A 21,347-nucleotide genomic window follows, 5' to 3' on the forward strand; every position below is an offset into this window, starting at 1 on the left:
AAAGAAAAGAAAAAAAAAGAAGAAAATATTTTAGGCGAAGGGAGCACTTGCAAAAAGACGGGAGGGTGAGTGTCCATGAGGCATTTGGAGGCATGGCAAGCAACATCACTGGAGTATAAAGTATGAGGAGGTAGAGAGGAGACTAGAAGAGGATAATGATGACAGTGATAGCAACAGCAGCGAAACAGAAAACATACCCAAATCTTACTGCGCCGACATTGGCTCATCCAGTCCCACAAAGGGCCCACCAAATAGATATCAGCATCAGCTCCACTTTACCTGTGAGAAAAGGTGAGGCATAGAGGGGGCAAAGGTCACCCAGCTCATAAGCGGCAGAGCTGGGCTCCCAACCCGGGGCGCCTGGCTCCGGAGCTGGCCCTCTGATCGTTCTGTGGCCAGATGGGGCGTGGCCTGGATGGGGCGGGGTTGCGGGAAGAGGAGCAGTCCCTCTTCCCTCCCTCAAAGTTCCAATCTGGAGCTCAGTGTGAGAACGAACCCTCTAATGTCTGCTCTCAGTGATACTGGCCAGAAACCTGCAGCAAAGCTTTTGAGGACATAGTTGGAGTAATATATTGCATGAATGGATAAACCAAAAATGCATCTTAATACCCTTGTGGTTCCAAGTTTGTCAGGTGTTCTTCAGCTTTCTTCAAAGTTATCACTAAAAACACAGAATGCCACTGGACTGGAAACCCTTCCTCTGTCGGAAATCATTTCAAGTCCATAGAGGACTTCTGTTTCTTTGCAGCAAGATGGCAGAATGTCAATTTAAACGTTTTTCCCATGCTTTGCATGGTACCTGGCCCATGGGAGGCCTTCAGAAGCACTTGCCGGGTAAGTAGTTAGCCAGAGACAGGGACCATCAGGCTGTTTCTCTGGAAGGCGCACGGCACGTGCTCCTGGTTCCCAGCACTGCATTTTCGCTGCAGTCTTGGTTCTGTCCAGTCGTCATGAGCATTTGGGAACAGAGCTGCCTGCCCTGGGCAAAAACAGACTGCAAGCCATGTATCTGGGCTGGTTTGGGGGAAGAGCTTCCCATGCTGAAAACAAACTTGTTAAATAATGACACCAGGGGTTTAGTGACCTACAAGGAAAATGAGGCCATGGAGTTTTCAAGGGCAGTAACTAAATTTGCCGCATGTCACACAATTCTATTACTGTACGGTTGAGCTTAGTGAAAAAAGAAGAGAGCTTAAGAGTACGCAAACATGTCCTGAAAAGGCTGACAAATCTTTAGTGAGTGAGGAAATGTTTCGCCCTCTATATCATTAGCCTCATCCTATCACTCAGCCACTGAAGATCCAACATTACATCCCTGGGTTCAGCTGTCACTGTGGTGGGGAATCAGGCAGGCTTGAGAGCCGTATGGCCTGGGTTCAAATCTTGCAGCAGGCTCCTATTAGCTGTGTGGCCTTGGGCACAGCACTTCACCTCTCTGGGCTTCTGTTGCTTCATCTGTATGATGGGATAATAATAATAGCACTTATCTCCTTGGATTTTGTAAAGATGCAATGAATCAATATGTGGAAAGTGCTTGGAACGATACATCGCAAGAGCTCAGTAAATGTTCACTGTTGTAGATTGAACCCTAGCAAATTGCCAATATTATACTACTCTTTCCCTCAGAAACAGTAATTTCATATGGCTTAAACTATCATTATCATTATTATTATTGTTGTTGTTGTTTTTGAGATGGAGTCTCCCTCTGTTGCCCAGGCTGGAGTGCAGAGGCACGATCTTGGCTCACTGCAACCTCTGCCTCCCAGGTTTGAGCGATTCGCCTGCCTCAGCCTTTTGAGTAGCTGAGATTACAGGCGTGCACCACCACACCCAGCTAATTTTTGTATTTTTAGTGGAGACATTCATTTCAAAACAAAAAGTTAAACTACGTTAAAATAAATCTGTGCACTTTGACACTTCCTGGGGAGCCCTCAGTTCCTTGTCCTTGTCCTTGTTTGTCCTTCCATGAAGGGACAGCCACTTCCAGGAGGGGACAGAATTGGACAGGTAGCGCCTTTAATAGAGACAGGGTTTTACCATGCTGGCCAGGCTGGTCTCGAACTCCTGACCTCAGGTGAGCCACCCACCTCAGCCTCCCAAAGTGCTGGGATTACAGGCATGAGCCTGGCAGACTATCATTATTATTATTATAAGATGGAATCCAGACTCCTACGCGCACATTAGTCAGCCCGGAATGACCTTGTGTTTTAAACACATAACAGAATCCTGCTCCTTCCCAAAAGCCGAGCTCAGACACTGCCTCCATGAGGCCCTCCCAGCTCCGCAATGTGCAGTCAGCACTTCCGTCCTGGAGGCTTCATCAGCACCTGTGTGGGTCTCTCTTCGGGCTTGAACACTGCAGCATAATATTGAGTTTATGTGTCTGCCTCTCCCACTGGATTGGAAGTGCTGAGGGCAGGGACAAGGTCAGGCTTGGCACATAGTGATCGCCGATTCCCTGCCTCTGCTGTCCAGCCTCTTTTTCAGCCGTCTTCCACCGGTGAGGCAAAAGGCCCTGCTCATTGCAAACCTGCGGCTGCTCTTGCCTCCCAGGACTGGTGGAGAAGTTGGCTCCATTCTGCTCATCTGTCTGGCAAGGCACCGACACACCTGCCACACCCTTCAGAGGAGGGAGAAGAGGCATTAGCAGGACTCACATGTTACCATGTTACCTAGTGAGGTGGTCCTTCCTGTCATTTGCAGGGAAGGTGCCTGAGAGGTGTGAGATGCTGGTCGTGAAGGGATCACAGGTACAATAGTGACTGGAAAGGAGACGTAGAAAGAGCGGAGATTTGAAATCAGATGGGCTTGGCTTTGAACTTGAAGCCAGCCACTTCAGAGCTAATACATTTAGTGAAGGCATTTAGAATCTCTTAAACTGTTAAGTGGGTTTTCATCTATAAAGTGGGCCTGATGATAGCTTGTTGGGGGAACTAAGTGAAGGCAAGTAAGACGGCACATTTGGGGAAAGCCCCGAGATGTGCTGGGCATGAGGTTTGCAACCAGCAAGACATTACTTCCCCTTTCAAGGGAAGGTCACTTTCTCTTATCACTGGGAAGGAGAAAATTTATAGAGGATATCCACTCTACAGGAACGCCCGCTCATGACTGTATTGTCAGGCACCTACCACATGACATGGAGAGGGAGCCTCACGCTGCCCCAATCTCATTTTCTGACCCAGAATGCAGTGATGACAGCGTGTGTCTCATTGAACTGTCACCAAAGGAAGTGAGCCAATGTGTGAAGAGTATTTGGTGCCAGGCACAGAAAGTGCCCCGTAACTGTTAGCTATCATTGTCATCTCTTCCTTTGATTAAACTTGTGAATGGAGGGGCTTTTACAAACATGTGGACACAGAGACCATTTCATTGTCCTCTTGCCTGCAGCTCCCTCTGTCCTTGGTGTCCACACTTGATCCTGGAACGTGCCTGGCAGCAGTCACTGTGGAACCGGGACTCCCCACGCAACGTCTGCAAGAAAAAGGTGGAATGCCCTGTCCTGCCCTCCAAGTCGATAACGTCTCAGCACCCTCCGAGCTCCTGAGCCCAGCGAGGATCCTGGCTTTTCACCAAGAGCTTAGACAAAGCATTTGCAGCAATTCCCAGGTCCATAAATCACCACTGGAGTTATAAATGTAATAGGGCCACTCATTCTCCGGAGCCATTTCATAGACTCCATAAATATTTGAAGCAGAACCTTCAGAGAGTGCTTTAAGAAATTGGTAGCAATCAAAGCCCTCATTTAGTGGCAAGTGGTTTTGTCTTCGGCTTTGGGATTTTGTGTTCATTGTCAGAGTTTGAGAGAAATGCTGGCCTGTGCCTGGCAAATTCTGAGGAGTCTGGCTTTGGCTATGTCAAGTCAGCATAGGAAATATTTACTGTACCAAAACCTATTGAATGATTGGTCCAGAGGTTCTCAACTGGGAGCAGTTTTAGCCCCCCAGGGAAAATCTGGCCATGTCTGGAGACATTTTTGGTTGTCACAGCTGGGACGCTGCTACTGGCATCTGGTGGGTAGAGGCCAGAGATGCTATGAAACATCCTACAATACCCAGGCCAGCCTCCTACATCAAAGAATTACAGCCCAAGGGTCGCCAATGCTGAGGTCGAGAGCCGAGGACAGATCTCACAGCTCCGAACATGATCAGCCATGGAGAATTGTTTTGTTATTTTTTCTGCCCCCAGGGTCCTTCCCACGTTTTAAAAGAATTTTTGTCTAGTAAGTGAAACACCTAAGTCATTATATATTTTACATTTAAAAACGTTAAAACTAACCAGAACTTTCTAATCAGTCCATTCACTCCAAAAACGTCTATTGATATCCACTGGATGCCAGGCAATGTGGCATGAAGGAGAAGAGACAAGTCAATGTTGATCCTGGCGCCGGGGACCTCACAGGACAATGGGAGAGATACTCTTGTGAGTAAATCAGCACGTACGCGAGTGTCACATGTGCCCTGAATGATGGGATGAAGGCAAGGGTCTGTTCTACTTGGCTTGGGAGAATTGGAAGTCAGCCACGAAGGAATGGCTGGGCATCGTCCCGTGGGTGAGGTGGGAAGGGTGCTGCTGTATGAGGGAACTCACGTGCAAAGGCCCTGAGGTATAAAACTGAACTGTGGATGTGCCCCTGGCGGGGAAGTGGGCAAAGCATGCTCTTGTCAAGCCAGCTGCAAACAGTCCCATCCAGCACCCCTTCCTTCCATCGAGAATAGAGACTCATGCCCCGAATCAGGTGGGCGACCCAGGAGAAGAGCACTTCTATCCTGAGGGCAGCCCCCCAAAAAGAGAGTCTGGGGGCTTGGATGACACACACCAGACCCTGACCCAGGCTCACCTACCAGAGATGTCACTTCTCACTTTGGGAAGGGGCTGCGGAGGGGCTTAAGGGAAAGGCCAAAGCCGCTACCTGTCCAATTCTGTCCTCTCCTGGAAGTGGCTGTCCCTTCATGGAAGGACAAACAAGGACAGGGACAAGGAACTGAGGGCTCCCCAGGAAGTGTCAAAGTGCATAGATTTATTTTAACATAGTTTAGCTTTCTGTTTTGAAATGAAAATTACACAGAGTTCCCGTAGACTCTTCCCCGGGCTTCCCCTGATGTTAACATCTCATGTGACTTATGTTGTACAATTATAGAAACTAGTGGGTTTTATTTCGAGGAAAATTGGGGAGCCATTGAGACGTTAAGAAACGCGGCCTCGGCACATTGAGTTCCACCCTTTAAATTCGTTTATGGAGTTTCCTGATGGGTTAGCACATTCATCCATGTATTCCTGGATTGATTTACCCACAGATCTATTTATTTATTCAATATGCATTTAGTGACTGCTGGGCGAGTGTCTGGCTGGATGCTGCTGGGGAAGAAGTAAAGATGATGCTGTCCACCTAGGTTTTCAGGGACCCCTCTGGAGACCCTGTGGCCCCGTTACCACCCCTCAAGGATCCCCAGATTGGAAACCACTGCGGTGATCCCTGTGTCGGTTCCACCACCCTAGGGCTTCCCTACAATTTCCAAGCAGGAAGTGACCTGCAGCACTGGTTTGGTGATCCGCCTTCTGCCTCCCTCTGTATTTTGGGGCAATGTCATTAGCTTTGAGCATCAGGAACATGACAGAGAGAGGACAGAAACCCGGTGCAGTCGAGGACAGCCAGCTGAGCCCTTGCTGAGCCAGCGCGTGGTGCCACCACATCTGGTCTCCAGGACTCCCAGGAGCTCAGACATCCGGTGTCTTGTCACTTCATGCCCCCCTCTGCCGTGCTCACGTGCTGGGCCTGGGCAGAAAGGCAACCGAGGAAATCCATTAAAGCAAACCAAGACGACCTTTGCAGCTTAACACAATGATTCCCTAATAAATCATGTTTCCAAGGCAGAGCCACTTATTCTGCCAGGCCATGAATTCCCATCTGGGTCTAGCACTTTGGGTCCGCTCAAGCTTTGTGCCGTGGCTCCCTGGGGCACAGTACAGGATGGCGGACTCCCCTCGCCTGGTCTGTAGACCCCAGCCTTTGGAAGTGCACGTGGTGGCTCCTTGCCATCCATCAGATGCTCCGGGGGCAGGACCTGCTCTGGCACCCCAGCAGGTTCAGGCAGGAACTTGGCACACAGGAGCTGGTCTCAGGCGGTCCAGCCTGGCTCTGCGGCAGAAAACAATTTGTCACACGAACTGTCAGCAAACAACAATGGTGGACTTCCCTGGAGGCGGAGCCCTAAACCCTGCAAGGTAAATGCACCCCTCCCCCACTGCATAAAGGGGCCCTACCTCGGCTTTTAAGCAAATCAGAGGAGAGGGTTGGCTTGGCCTGAGGCCAAGCAGCAGAAGCATTAGTGCAAGGTCCCTCCCTGCTGCCTGGCTTGTTTTCCTGTGCTCCTGGGAGGCCTTCTGCTTGAGCTGCAAAGGAGTTCTGCTCAGCAGATGCTTCTCTGAGCACTTGTCAGGACAGGTGAAGGGCTGCAGTTTGGTCACAGAAGTCTCACTCCAGGTTCCTGTCCTCCAGATTTTGCTCTAGCCGAGTAACATGAACAGGGACAACACAAGGCCCAGGGGCCATGGAGTGGGCGGCTGACCAATGAGCAGTCAGGGAGGGCTTCCTGGAGGAAGTACCCTCTGAGTTGAGTCCTGGAGATGAGCAGGGATCAGCCTGGGAGAGGAGGCCTCCAAGCTAGGAGAAATCATGAGCAAAAGCCCAGGTAGGGTTGGGGTAGGAAATGGTGGTAGAGATACATGGCTTTCTGTAATCCTGGAGTGGAAGCTTCCAGAAGGAAGACATTGCCTTTTTTGTGATCCTGCTGTGTGACCCTCTCTGATGTTCCCACAATGAGGAAATCACCTAACCACACACTTCTCACAACCTATCCCCGTGGTTATATGCATGACTGTGTATCTGAGGGTAAATTGCTAAGAGGAAATCCTGGGTCAGAGGAAGTTAACATTTGTCATTTTGTTGGCCTTGGCCAAACTCCACTCCTCACCCTCTTTGAAGTGGTAGCGGTGTTTTAATCTACTTGCAGAGCTTGGGGGTGCCTGGGGCCCCCAACCCTGCCAGCACCTGCCTGTGATGTGTGGATTCTATTTAGCATCACAGACAGGGCGCTGTGCTGACGAGGATGCTTCTGAGTGGGGGAGATGGGAGTTAGCAAGCAGGTGTCTGCTTGCTGACTCCACCGGAGGGGCCAGCTGTGTTTCCACCTGCAGGTGCTCACAAGCAGGAGTGACCTCAGCTGGGAAGCTGGGATCTGGCTGCCGGGGATGACTGATAGAGCGCTGGGCAATTTGGAGGCTGGTGAGGCGCTGAGAAGTGGCCTTTGGGCTGAGCCAGGAAGGCTTATATGGTCCTGCGTTCCTATCCCCATCCACCACGCGGCAGCTATGGGCCCTCTGCCTGGCCCCTTCAGGCTTGGCTTCCTCCTGGGAAAATGGAAATTACAGCCCTGTGACATCATCTTATCTCATGGAGCCTTGAAAGGTATCACGTGGCCAGTGCCCGGCGGTGGCATTCACAGCCGAGGTGTGTGACCACCCCTCATCCTTTCCCCCGTAACGCTGGAGGCAGGTGACCCAGGAGCCAAGCACACACCCCCGCCTGGCTTTGGACCCCAGCTCTTTCCCTTACCTCTCCCTGCCTCTGTGATCTCATTGGTAAAATGGGGTTGCCTGCCTCCAAGGGCGGTGGTGAGGTGTGAGTGAGTTAGGGTCTGTGAAGCACTCAAGGGGGGCCCTGTGACATGCTTAGAGCTACAGAAATGCCGCCACTGCTTTATCTCCATGCTTGTCATTTTTAAAAAACAGAATGAAAACAAATCACTTAAGGTGCGGGTGGGAAGGAGAGGTAGGGGCAGGCGCTCAGAGGGAGACACGCTCACAGCTGAAGAGCTCACGAGGAAGACAGCAGGGGTCAGAGGGAAGCAAGGCTGCTGCTTCGGGCCTGTGCACAGGGCAGGTCAGCAGAGGTCTGCAGGGGTTGTAACGAGCCTGTCCGGAGGTTTCCTTCTCAGCTTTAATCCTGAAAGTAACAGGAGCTCAATGCCTGCGGCTGCTGAGGCTTCTCTCGGGTCTCCCCCAACCAGCATCTCTGGTCCTTTCCACTGGTCTGTCTTTTCTGGAACAGCCTTTCCCTTGGATTTGAGGGTTGTTTTGTCTGGGCCTTCTGGAGGTGGGCTGAGCTGGGCATCTTCTGTTCCCTAAATGTCCACATTTGTTTATCTGGAAGAATTTGCATCCCTGCTGCTTGGGCCAGTAACTTTTACTTGATTTGACCCTTTAAAAACGAATGAATCAAATACAGGCTGGCATGTGACACTCCAGAGCCCTCCCCTCTCCATGCACTGCCTGCCCAGGGAGCCCTAGATGGGAGTGGAGGTCAGCTTTGCTGCCTGGAGCTGATCCCCCTCCCCCATCCTCCCAGTCCATCTTTTCTCCTCTCCTTTCCCTCCCAACACACATCAACTCCCTCATCTGCTACAGAATCTCAGCCCATTGCTCCCTGGGGCCCTCGAGCCATGGCTCTGTCTGAGTGGCCGAGAGTAATTTAGCATCGGGCAGCAGGTGCAGGGCTGAGGTCAGGGGTGGGGGGAGCTGGGCTCCCAGCTGCTTCTGCTTCCCCATGCCCAGCCCTGGGGCTGGGTTCCTGGTGTTTGCTGGACACTGGATCAGACCCCAGATCAATACCCCACCCCTAGCCTGACACACACAAGGGGAGGCTGCAGACAGGAGCCTAGAGTAGCCACTCCCTGTTGTCACTGATAGTCCATCCATGGCACACACACTGACTGCTGTGGGCCTACTGTGTGCTGTTGCTGTCCTGGGAGCTGGGGAGGCAGAGCCAGCTCTTAGCTTGGCTGCTGGGTGGGGCTCACTGTCAGCAGCAGGAACCAAAGAGGCATTGACCCCGCTCTTCCAGAGCTACTGCGTCTGGTTGTTCAGGTTGTGTCCTAAGCAAGTCACTTGGTCCAGGGGCAGAAGGGGCTGAAATACTCTTTCCTTGGGCTGTGCCTGTCTGGAGGAAACAGTGCCTTTTACAGAGGCTGCCTCAGCCGTCCTGGCCAAGCCCTGCTACCTATGTCCACCTGGAGCGGGCATGTTTTTGCAATTCTGCACAAAGGCACTGTGTGGCCCAGCACAGTGTTTTTTGCTGACTCAGACCTAGCGATGCTGAGTCAGCAGCCTGGGGTGGGCAGGTCTTGGAGTCCCCGAGGCCTCCCAGCAGGGCCCTCCAGCTTAGTTTGTATGGTGCCAGAGGGGCTGGACCTGCCCCCATGCGCCCTCCTGCCAGACTCAGGAGGCTGGCACTCTCCCAGGACCTGGCCTGCGAGCAGTCCTGCCGTGGGATGATGGGACGGTGCTCTCTGCTCACTGGTGGGATTAGGATACTGCTGTCACTGCATCCTGCCTTTTATCCCCAAATAGTCCCAGCACCTGCATCCTGGGTCCTCCTTTAGGAAGTTACTGTGACTCCACCCGTGCCCAGCTTGAGGCCAGGTTAGTACTGGACAAGGACCCAAAGCAGTGGGGATGGTCGTGGAGCTGCTGCTTCATAGCTGTGTGTCTCTAGGTGAGTCATTTAACCTCTCTGTGTAAGTCAACTGTATCCGCAATACTACCGTGTAACAAACCAGCCCAAACTCAGTGACTCCCAGCCATTCTTTCTCACTCTCTGGTCTGCAGCTCGGCTAGGGTTCGGCTGACCAGGCTGGGCTCAGCTGGGAGGCTTTGCTTCAGGCAGAGGGCTGGGATTCAGGCCCGCTCCATGCCACAGTAAGTCGCATGAACATCAGTGGGGCGGGGACTCACACTCCTCTGCTATGGCAGGAGGAGGAAGAACTGAGAGCATCCAGCCTCCTGCCTCTCACAGCAGACCTAGGACACCCCATGCAGGACAGGAGTCAAGACCAGAAGCAGCCACCTGAAAATAGTGCTCATCACAGAGCAGGCTCCCAGCAGCTTTTGGCTCCCTTTGGCTGTTCCTTGAATATCTTCACAATGGCATAAAATATTTCTAGGCAAAACCAATACTTATGATAGGGAATTCAAGTGGAGTCAGAGGTGGACACACGCAGCCGGTGCCAAAACGAGTTGTTCTTGGAGGAGGGAGTGCCGGTGCCGGGAACTGTGCATGTCCGTGGCCTCTCTGAGCACGCTCCTTCCTCTCCCGGAAACCCGGCTTTGTTTCTGGCTTCTCCCTGAGGATCTAAGTAGAGACGTCCAGAAAAGAACGATGGAGTCCTCGAAGGAGCCAGCCCGTTTCTCTCTTTAGCGCTTGACCTTTTAGGCAGTTTGGAATATCTCCCCCCAGGTTCCCTTAAGGAAGGGAAGTGGTGAGGGAAGGGGTGGATGGAGTGGATGGAGGTCCCCAGCCAAGGACTTTCCACCCACAGCCAGGTGGGGAGCGGTGGTCCCTTGACTGTGCCGCCTGGGGCCAGAGACCAGCCCCGCTGCTTCTGAGGAGGGGCCAGCCAGTGCTCATGCACTTCGCCCTGCTCCCTTGCTCTGGAGGCACCTGCCGTCCCCACTGCCAGCCCTTCTGGGATTCTGGGGTGCAATTCAGCTGGCTTCTCATTGGCTTTCTGTGCAAATTCAGTAGAGCAAAGAAAGTTGAAAAGTAACTTAACTTCTATTCTCTCATCCTTCTCTTCTTATCTATCTATCTATCTATCTATCTATCTATCTATCTATGTATCTATCTATCATCTACCCATCTATCTTCAGATCGCCTCCATCAGTAGGTCTTGTCGCCTCCACCCGGGATCCAGCTGCCTCTTACGACTCCTGACCCTGGTTCGTTGGCAGCTCCATCCCTGGTGCCTAGAACAGTGCTGGCCTCCTCCCAGGGCTCAATACATGCTTGTTGAATGACTCCATGAACTAGTTGCTTCATTTTATTTTAATGGCACTTCCAAGCACATATTTTATTGTTTTTCACTGTCTCTAGTGCAAGTTCTGTTAGATGAGAAAATTTTATCATCCTTTTTATTTTTGCTTTGGGAGTAGAGGGAGTAGGAAGGCAATGGTTCAGGGAAGAGCAGAGGAGGAGAGGGATTGGAACCCAGCTCCTCCTGCACATTGCCACATTGCCACCTGCTGCCGAAGGAGGAGAGGGCCCGAGTTTTGCTGGGGTTGAGGAAGAGGTCTGGATTAGCAAGAAGGTAGGTAGGACGGAGAGTGAATGCATTATAGGAAGGGATGGAGAAGAAACAGGAAGTGTGGAGGGTGGTAGAGCAGGGAGACTTTAGACTCTCTTCAGCTTTGAAATTTTATTTTTCTGTTGGAAGGACTGTTATTTATTTCATACCGTCTGTCTTAGACCATTTATTATGGAATTTTATCTGTGCCATTATTAACAGGGCCATAAATTTCACCCCATAGATAAAGTGACTTCCTTTCTCAGCTTCACATTTGTATTTCTTTGCTCATGAAGGTTATTCTCCGAGTGTTGGTTTGCAGGGTAATCAACAATAACTTGGAATGAGACAGACTGGGATACCAGTACCAGATCTGTCATTAACTAGCTTTGGGATCTAAAGTGACATAGCCTCTCTGAGCCTCAGTTTCTCATTCCAGAGTCTCTCTTGTTTCACAATCATGTGCCACCCACCCCCGCTTCATTCCCTCAATGCAGGTGGCTTTACTATATTGTTATGAGAAAAGCCACTTGGTTTAGCTATTTCACACTAAGTTGTGAATGATTGATAGTCTCTCAACCTTGTACAGAAAACTACCTTTTGTAGTTTGTAAATAGGACGCTCATGGCATAGAGAAACTTTCAAGTTGGCAGGTTTGGGAGCAGTGAGATAGAATGAGGGGACTCTCGACGGGACTCTAGTTCTGGTCCAGAAGACAGCCAGCCATCCAGCTAGGAGCTGAGGGTCCATGAAAACAAGTGCAAGAAAAGCACATGCTGCTTTGGGGATGAAATTGTGGCCATGAGCCCCTACTCTGTTCTGTGTGTGGGCTGAGCACCTTATCTCACTCATGCTTATGCTGACCTGGAGGGACTCTTGTCATTGCCTTAATGCCGTGGGTGATTCATTCATTCATTCATCCACCCATCCATTCATTCATTCATTCATTCATCCACTCCATTCATTCATTCCCATGATCAATGCTTACTGATCGTCTCCTATGTGCAGTCATGCTTCTTGGTGTATGGGATTCAGCTATGAACAAGTCATCAGGAAGAGAAAGGCTACACACAGATTCATATATATTGTGTAATTTCAAGTCCTGATTGATGCTGTGAGGGAAGAAAAACAGGGTGGAGACAGTGAGTAGGAAACGAGGAGGGTGACCTTTTCTATTGGATGTTATCAGTCAAGGCGTCCTGGAGGAAGTGCCATCTTGAGTGGAAAACTGGTTGAAGAAGGCAGGCAGGAGAGAGGTGAAGTAGCTTGCCCAGGAGGACTTAGCGAGTGAAAGAACAGATTCAACCCCATTTTTGAAAATATTTTGTTTTGAAAAACTTCGAACCTTTACAAAAGTACACAGAATAATAAAAGGAACCTCACATCGGCAACGTCGGCAATGACCAATTCAAGAATAATCTCGTTTCATTTCTACAGCACCCCCTTCTCTCCATTCCTATTATTTTGAAGTAAAGCTAGATATCATATCATTTAATTCATATTTTAAACAGTCATGATACCACCGTCACACCTCAAATGACGACTCCTTCACTTCATCAAATATCCAATCAGTGTTCAAATTTTTAAGTGGTCTGTCAGTTTTATAGTTTAAAAAATTATTTGCAGTTTATTTGAATCAGAATATAAATAAGGTCTTCACACTGTGATTGTCTGTCTTCGTGATAAAATATACAGAACATACAGGTTGGTCCAAAAATAATTGCGGTTTTTGCTATTTAAAAGTAGCACCAACCTATAAAGTTTACATTTTATTTACATTTTAACTTTTTTTTTTTTTTTTTTTGAGATGGAGTTTCACTCTTGTTGCCCAGGCTGGAATGCAATGGCACGATCTTGGCTCACTGCAACTTCTGCCTTCCAGAAGTGATTCTCCTGCCTCAGCCTCTGGAGTAGCTGGGATTACAGGCACCCGCCACCATGCCCAGCTAGTTGTTTTGTATTTTTAGTAGAGATGGGGTTTCACCATGTTGACCAGGCTAGTCTCAAACTCCTGACCTCAGATGATCCATCTGCCTTGGCTTCCCAAAGTGCTGGGATTACAGGCATGAGCCACTGGGCCCGGCCCATTTTAACCTTTAAGTACATTTATTTACATTCCCATTTTAACCTTTAAATACATTTATTTACATTGTTATTCAACCATCACCACCATCCACCCACAGAACCCATCTCATCTTCCCAAACCGAAACTCTATTCCCATTAAACACTAACTCTTCATTCTCATCTCTGCCAGCTCCTGACAACCACCAATCCATTTTCTGTCTCTATGAGTCTGGCTACTCTAGGGACCTGATCTGAACAGAATCACATAATATTTGTCCTTTTGTGAGCAACTGGCTTGTTTCACTTCGGTAGTGTCTTTGAGGTTCATCCGTGTTGGAGTGTGGGCCGGAATTTCCTTCTTTTGAGGGTGAATAATCTTCCCTTGTCTGGGAGAAGCACATCTTGTTTGTTCACTCATCAATCTGTGAACACTGGTGGTGTGTCTTTAAAGTCTTTTCATCTATAGCTTCTGCCTCCTTCTCTTTTTATTTTCTTGTAGCATGCTGTTGAGGAAACCAGGTCACTGTGCTACAGTTTTTCATGTGCGCAGGGCGGGGGTCTTGCTGCTGTGTCCCTGCTGTGGTGTTTGCTGCGCTCTCCCCTCTGCTGTCTGTCCTTGAATTGGCCATTAGCTCTAGAGCTTTGATTTTATCCAGATTCAATGGTTTTATTTTCAAAACTCCTTTAAAGGTGGTGTTAAGTTCTTCCATCAGGGGCAAATGTCTGGCCGTCTCTCTTTCTCTTTTTTTTTTTTTTTGAGATGGAGTCTCACTCTGTTGCCCAGGCTGAAGTGCAATGGTGCGTTCTTGGCTCACTGCAACCTCTGCCTCCCGGGTTCAAGTGATTCTCCTGCCTCAGCCTCCCGAGCAGCTGGGATTACAGGTGCCCACCACCACACCTGGCTAATTTTTTTTTTTTTTTGAAATGGTGTCCCACTTTGTCACCAGGCTGGAGTGCAGTGGCACAATCTCAGCTCACTGCAACCTCTGCCTCCCTGTTTAAGCGATTCTCCTGCCTCAGCCTCCCAAGTAGCTGGGACTACAGGCACATGGCACCACACCCAGATAATTTTTTGTATTTTATTAGAGACGGGATTTCACCATGTTGGCCAGGATTGTCTGGATCTCCTGACCTGGTGATCCACCTGCCTCGGCCTCCCAAAGTGCTGGGATTACAGGCGTGAGCCACTGCACTCTTTTGTATTTTTAGTAGAAGTGGGGTTTCACCACGTTGGTCAGGCTGGTTTTGATCTCCTGACCTCAGGTGACCCACCCGCCTTGGCCTCCCAAAGTGTGGGGATTACAGGCGTGAGCCACCGTGCCCAGCCCTGGCTTTCTCTTTTTCTGTGATGTTAGCATCCCTAATGCCCAATACCTAGATCATGAGCTCATTAGTTACGAATTCGAGGTGTCCTATAATATCATTCTTCCATCACTTATCCGCTGGAAGACTCCTTCTAGCAGCACTTCCCATTGCCCCCTCTTCAGTTCCTCAGTTAATTGAATTTTTGCACCTGCAAAGCTTACGTGATGTGTGAGCCTCACTCTCTCAGTCTCCAGTGTTTACTAACTGCCTGCTCTGTGCCTCTTGCTGGAGTCACAGAGAGAAGTGTCCCCAACCCCATGGGTTGTTACAGACCTGTGGGAGAGAAAAACAGGTACATTGGTGGATTCGTCCCAAATTGACCATGGAGGTAGAGGTACTGACAAGATCCTGTGGGCACACATAGGGGACAGACCCTCCTGGAAGTGAGGAGTGCCTGGAAGAGGTGCCTGCATCTGGATGCATCTGATCTCGTGCAGAGGCTGGCAGGGACCCTGGGGGCTGGGCTGACAGCTCCCACTTTTGGACTTTCTAAGTTTAGTTTTTTGAAACTGAAAGCAGATAAAGCAGTCCTGATTTTATCAGGGGCTCCCAGGGGGACGATCCAGCCGATATCCTGGGGTTTCCTTCCATCTCCGGGACTTGGAGAAGTGTTAGGATACAGCCTGGATGAGGCTCCAGTGGGAGTGAAAAGGACCTCAGAGACAGCAAAAGGAAGGGTTGTGAGTATGGGAGGCCCTCGGAGCTGCAGTGCGGGAGCTGCCTCTGCCTCTCACCAGTTGGTGATTTGAAGGGGCTCCCTAGCCTCTTGGGGGGCTGTTTTCCCATCTGTTGCTTGAGCTTGCATTCCACGCGTGCCTGCATGGACAGGTCACCTGGCTGTCAGGGATATTTCTGGAGGCTGCATTCTTTTTCCCCAACGCTCCCCAAGCATCACAGGTCTTTTCCTCCTATGCTGAACTTCCTTTCTCATCAGCCACCTCATCTAAGAGCATTTGCCTCTTCCAGGGCCATGGGCATTGTGTTCTTCTTAACAAATCTGCAACCCTGCTGGGGGCTTGATATAAAACTCTCCAACTGCTCAAATTGGGGTCAGTAAGGGAGGCCATTCTTGGAGGTCACACAGCTCAGCTTTATTCTTGGAGGTCATGCAGCTCAGCTTCCTCATCTCATGAATGGGGTCTCAGCAGGAAAGAGGTGACTGAGGGAGTCTATTTGTTCAAATAATAAAAAGAAGAATAAAATAATACATTACTGTTCAGAATATTCCACCTTTCATCTTGAATAGGTTCCATGAATGAGTCAGTGGGAATTCTGATGGGGTGCAGGCCAAGCCTGTGACCTTCCCTGGCTGTCATCTTTATTTAAATGGTGGTCTCTCCAAGGGCACTGGCCAAGAGCACCATGTGTGTTATCACCTCCCACGTTGTTATATGTAAATGCGTATTCCGTGGTGCCACAAAGAAATAGCACTTGAACATAAATTTAATTCTCTCAGCAAGGCAATCTTTACTTTCTGCAGAAAGGGTGCTCATCGCAGATGTAATAATGGGGAGAGCACATCCGAACAAAGGAGGGAAGCAATTTTTATTCCTTATGCAGTTTGTCCCTGCTACTGTGTCCTGTCTCCATTGGCTGGAGCCAGACCACACAATCTAAACTAAAACCCGATTGGCTAACAGTTTAAAACTTTTCTAAATAGGTAAAGGCAATAGAAACACAAAGGAAAAGAGGAAGTTGCTTATGAAAGGACTTAGGAAAGTAATAACATTCCCAAATAAGGGAGGGGCATAGGCTGCAAGCTGGGACATGCCTGTGAGCGTGTCCAGCATGGACATCTTGGTTAAAGTACAAGGACATAGAATGTACTACATGCCTGTGAGCATGTCTAGCATGAAGTTAGTCTTTAAAAGAAACTATTATTTCTAACACTTGTGATTTATTCTTGAACGAGAAGGGAAACTTTGAAGAGGAACTTTTACTTTCTACACACGTCTTTTATCATATTCAGCACAGGTGGTGCATTGAAGGTCTAGGGGTTTTGGGTTTTGAAGAAGGCACTAAACCCTCCCGCCAGTCCTTTCCAGGCCCCCTCAAGCCCTGGCCTGGCTGCCATCCTCCCACCCCGGGAGCTCCTACAGCTGACTGTGCAGTCCTGGGAAGCAGAGGGTGTGTCCTGCTCAGGGGCAGGACAAGGGGTGAACAGGGTGGCAAGCGTGGGAAGCAGTGACCACCCTAGGATCAGAGGGCGGGGAGAGGGTGCTGCCACTCCTGGAGGCTGGGAGAGCTAGAGCTGGGGGCTGCCATAGAGGAGCCTGGCCTCTGTGGGACCTACTCTTGATGGGGTGGAGAGTAAGTTCTAGAACCTTCTTTCCTCCCTTTCTCCAGCCTTCTCCTTGTGCCTCCCGTTGGCTGAGCAGAACAACAGCCAGCAGGACAGCCGAGTGTGAGAAAACACAGAAGGCAGATGCACTGGCCCGAGGTCCAGCCCAGCCCAGGGCCCAGCCTGCCAGCTGGTCAAGAAAAATGCAGGTTTCCTTCAAATGATTAATAGAAGCAACTGAGACGGCAACAAGGAGGTTGATGGTAAGGGGGCAGGGGCCGGGGCAAGTCTGATCTTCACCTCCTTGGGCAGGCCTCACCCTTCAGGGCCTCTGTTTCCTCATCTCCAAAGTGAAGGCCTTGGAAGAGATCCACCCGCCCCAACTCCACGGGGCCCCGTGGACTCATTTTGCTCACTAGATTCCATGTGGGTCTCCGATCTGCAGGTGCCAGGCTCACATTCAGGAGCCATGTTTGTCAATGAAATGGGAGGTTTCCCCTCTTCCGGGCACTAGCACTCGGGCCAGGCTACTTAAATGCAGGAGAGGACATAAAAGAAAATGAAGTGAGTCCCCTGAGATGTGGCCTCAGCCAGGGCCTGGGTTCTAGCCGCTGTGGGGTCCCCCGGGAATGTGGGTACCAAGCTGAATCGTGAATAGCCCTGTGGGAAGATTGATTAAGATGTCATGCCAGTGCCAGGCACTCAAATCCGAAAGCTGCTTACTAAGGGAAACCCTCTCCCGCTGCTTCAGCTTGTTTCATGCAGGGGCGTCTTGGGGGCTCGGAGGACCTGGACCTTCCTCCTCCCAGGAAGGACTGCAAAACCGTCAGCCCAAGGCACCTCCCCACGCACGCTCCAGTGCTAGAGCCTCTGGCCTGTGGAGAATCATTCTGGAAATCTGAGGACAGGTGTGGAGCCTTGGTGTGAATTTCAGCCATGCCACTTACCAGCTACAAGACCTGGAGCAGGTCTTGGTGGCCTGTGCCTCCATTTCTTTCCGTGTGGAATAGACTTTGGTAAGGACCAAGTCAATCAGGCAGCAGGCTGGCTCATCCATCTTGGCTGCTTGGAAGTGTTAGTCCTCTCCTCTCTGATCTCCCTTTCTCGGGGAAGTCTTCCCAGACCCCTCTGCCCCAGGCCTCTGAACTGCCAGCTTCCGTTTCCCGCCGCACCGCTGAGCCCTGTCCCAGCTGCCCTCTTCTGTTTCCTTGTCACCTGCCTGTCTCCCAGCAGGCTGCCTGCTCCTCAAGGGTGTGGGTGCATCTGGTTCATGTGGGTACCAAGCTGAATCCTTATCTTCCATCCCAGCACAGGCCAGGCATGGGGGATGCTGCTTCCTCCAATGGGGCTTCCAGAAGGTTCTCCGAGGTATGAACCAGGGTTTGGCTTGTGCTCACCAGCTATAGCGAAGGGTGGGCCATGTGACTCTGGGCCATGCTTTCTATCTGGGGGCTGCCTCCTCACTCACTCCTTCTATTTGTTCCATCGATCATTTCATTCCACAAAGGTTCACCTAGCGTCTCCAAGGTGCCAGGGAGCACAGGATAGGGGGATAACTCCTGGGGGGCAGAGAATGAAGGAGAGAGAGAATGAGACAGAGTCATGAGCCATATAAACAAGTCATTCCCCTGCAGAGGGCTGAGGGGCAAGAAGGGGCTTCCAGCCTCCATGGGGGGCTGAGGGAGGAATTCCCCAGGGAAAGCTAGGAGAAGCTGAGAGCCCAGCCTTTGAGAGAAGAAGGGAGCTTGGAGACTGGTCACTATGACTCTCCATGGGCAGGGAGGAACCAGGAGGCAGGGACACTTGATGCCCAGAGCGCAGGTATTGTGACTTCCTCGCCAGGGTTTTGTGTGTCTATTTGTCTCTGTATGTCAGAGACATGTGGCAAGAGAGACAGGGTTCAGATGGGGACTGCCAGAGGCCTCCCAAAGAGCCCACTGTGGGACTGCCCAGCTGTAACATGACAGGTAAGCAAGGACTGCTTGAGGGGGACCTTTGGCCCCCACTGTCTGGCCATGCCCTGTCAGCATCCATCTTCGTATCTAGACAGCTGTGGGGGGTTTATCTTCACTCTCAAAAGGAACTTGTAGTTTAACGAAATAAGATGAAGTCTGATGAGTCTAATCTTGCACAGGGCAGTGCTTGCTAACTGAATGTGATTTCTGGAGCTGATAAAGGAGTATTGTCAGGTTCTCAATTTCCTGTCCTTTTTCTGACTTCTACGTCTTGGGTGTGTTAGAGGCTTCGTAGCTGAGATGCTCAAAAGTACTTCCCGCCTCTCAGATAGGAATTCACAGTTTGTAAAGCATCTCCTGATGTGTGCTCTTGTTTGAGTGTCACAGCTGTGAGGAGAGAGGAACAAGGAAGAGGATACCCATTTTGCAGATTAGGAAACTGAGGCACAGTGAGGTCTGGGAATCTTCCCAAGATTACACAGTTGGGGTGAAGGGAAGAGGCTGGTTTTCCTCTGATCCCCCAGCTCCCTGGAAATCGGACCTTCAGGCTGTCCCAGACATCACCCCTGGTGCTTGGACATCAGTGCAAAGGTGCATAGCCAGTAAAATCCAAAACTTAAATATGGCTATTCCAAATGTGAACCCCTGGGAAAACTCAGGGGCTTAGCTTCAAAGTGGATGCAAAGAAACAGAACCATTAAGATACTGTTCAGTTCTGTTGTGTTCAGAACAGTTTTAGAAAAGATGTGATCACTTTAAGAAGAAGCCTACTGAGGGTGCCTAACGGACACGTAGCAACATGGAAACAGCTGCTGCTTCTGTGAGGAATGAGGCCAAATGTTTATTGAGCATTGATTCTGGCTCAGCCTAGAAGTTTTCCAAGATCCTGCCTGGAACACTAGGATAATAAAATATCCTTTCATATATGCCTAGTGCCTAACCAAGCCTGGCACAGCAGAGAGAAAGAAACATATTTTAAACAACATTTTTCTGCTTATAAAAATTAATATATATGTATTTGAGTGAATTTGGAAAATTAAAATAAAGTGACAAAAACACATGGAATTCCACCAATAAGAAATGTTCATTTTCAACATTTTGACATTTATCCTTACACATCCAGGCTTTTTAAAAAACGAGATCGTACTGTATGTGATGATATTTAAAGCATGTCTCATTCAACATGCAGTATTGACATGCTATTTTATAGGGACAAGATAGCATGTTGGTTAAGATAATGGATTCTGGAATAGTCTCTCAAGCTGTGGACAAGTTCTTAATCCCTTTATGCCTCCATTTCTTCCTAAATAAAATGGGAATAAGAGCAGCACCTTTTTTATACTCTTGTAGGAGTAAACAAACTAAATATGTAAAGTGCTTAGAACAGGGCCTGGCATAAAGCAAGTTTTCACTAAATATTTGATGTTATTATTATTTCAGTAAAATTATTTAAGCCTCCCTCGCTCATCCCCACTACTTACTTTGTGCTGGGCGTTTTCCAAGGTCTTTTCATGCGTGTTGTCACATTGAATTTCTAAATGATGCCAAGAAACTGATACTGCTTCCCATTTCACAGATGTTGAAACTGAAACTTGGAGCAGACAAGTCACTTGCCAAGTCATACAGGGATCAGCAAAGCCAGAATCAAACCCCTTCAGGTCCTGTATGAGCCCCAAGGCCTTGGACTGTGCCCAGACCACCCTGCTCCTGATCTTAGCTCTAAGCAAACCAGATTGGCACTGTGGATGCTGCTATTGATTTGTCTGACATTGATTGTTGCTGCTACCTGGGGTTGTGTATGCAGGAAAGGAGGCCTTTTCAATCCATTTGTAACCCGCCCCACACCTCTGATTATTTCAAATCAGCTGCCACCTCTCCCTAAAGCTTCCTTAGGCAGCTGGGACTGAGATTCCCCCAGGAGCAACCCTTTCTCCAGTGCCTGGTAGATGCCTGGCATTCCGTAAATGCATGCACAATTGAGCTGAAAGCCACTTTTAAAAAATAAACATTGATAATTGGAGACGCTTTTGGGACTGAAACCAAAACCCAAGAAAGACAAAGAAAGGAAATGGAGTATTTCATTAAGAGAAGACTTGGACCCTACTGTCCCAAGGAGTACCTAGTGAAAGTGAGAGGAGGAGGAGTCCCATTGTAAATTGGAAAAAGCCTTGGTCTGGGGCCAGGCCAACCTTTGTTCCAATCCCTGTGTGACCTTGAGTGAGTTTATTCCCCTCAGCCTCCTCCGTACAATGCAGACAAGGCTGCAGTGAGTAAAATAGGAGAGAAATGTGTTTGGACTGTTTAGCATGTGCTGGGCATGAGTTTAGACTCTTAAGAGCAGAAGCCCTGTCTTCTGTGTTGTAGAAACTGGTGCCCTTAATTTCTAGAAGAGTATTGGGCACACTGCAGGCATGAGGAAATGTTATTGGAAAAATGAATACTTAACAAATAAATGTTAGTTTCTCCCTACCTACCGTCTTACATAGGTACCAGGGAATAGTTATGAGGATGAGAGATGAGGGTGTGGGAAGTTGAGGGAGGAGATGGTAGAATAAGAGAGAAGC

General features: G+C 49.5%; 1 protein-coding gene across 2 annotated transcripts in view; it reads left to right on the forward strand.

Annotated features, from left to right (window-relative positions):
* The window catches only part of C16H4orf50 (chromosome 16 C4orf50 homolog), a 129,996-nt gene that overhangs the window by 61,940 nt on the left and 46,709 nt on the right, over nt 1-21,347 (forward strand). For both annotated transcript variants that reach the window (XM_055245430.2, XM_063619720.1), the window contains one exon: nt 3,388-6,222. In XM_055245430.2, coding sequence (XP_055101405.1) covers nt 3,388-3,633 — 246 coding nt within the window. In that variant the 3' untranslated portion in view covers nt 3,634-6,222. The remainder of the gene's footprint in view (nt 1-3,387; nt 6,223-21,347) is intronic.

The sequence above is a fragment of the Symphalangus syndactylus genome, chromosome 16 (genome assembly GCF_028878055.3).
Source record: "Symphalangus syndactylus isolate Jambi chromosome 16, NHGRI_mSymSyn1-v2.1_pri, whole genome shotgun sequence".
NCBI lineage: Eukaryota > Metazoa > Chordata > Mammalia > Primates > Hylobatidae > Symphalangus > Symphalangus syndactylus.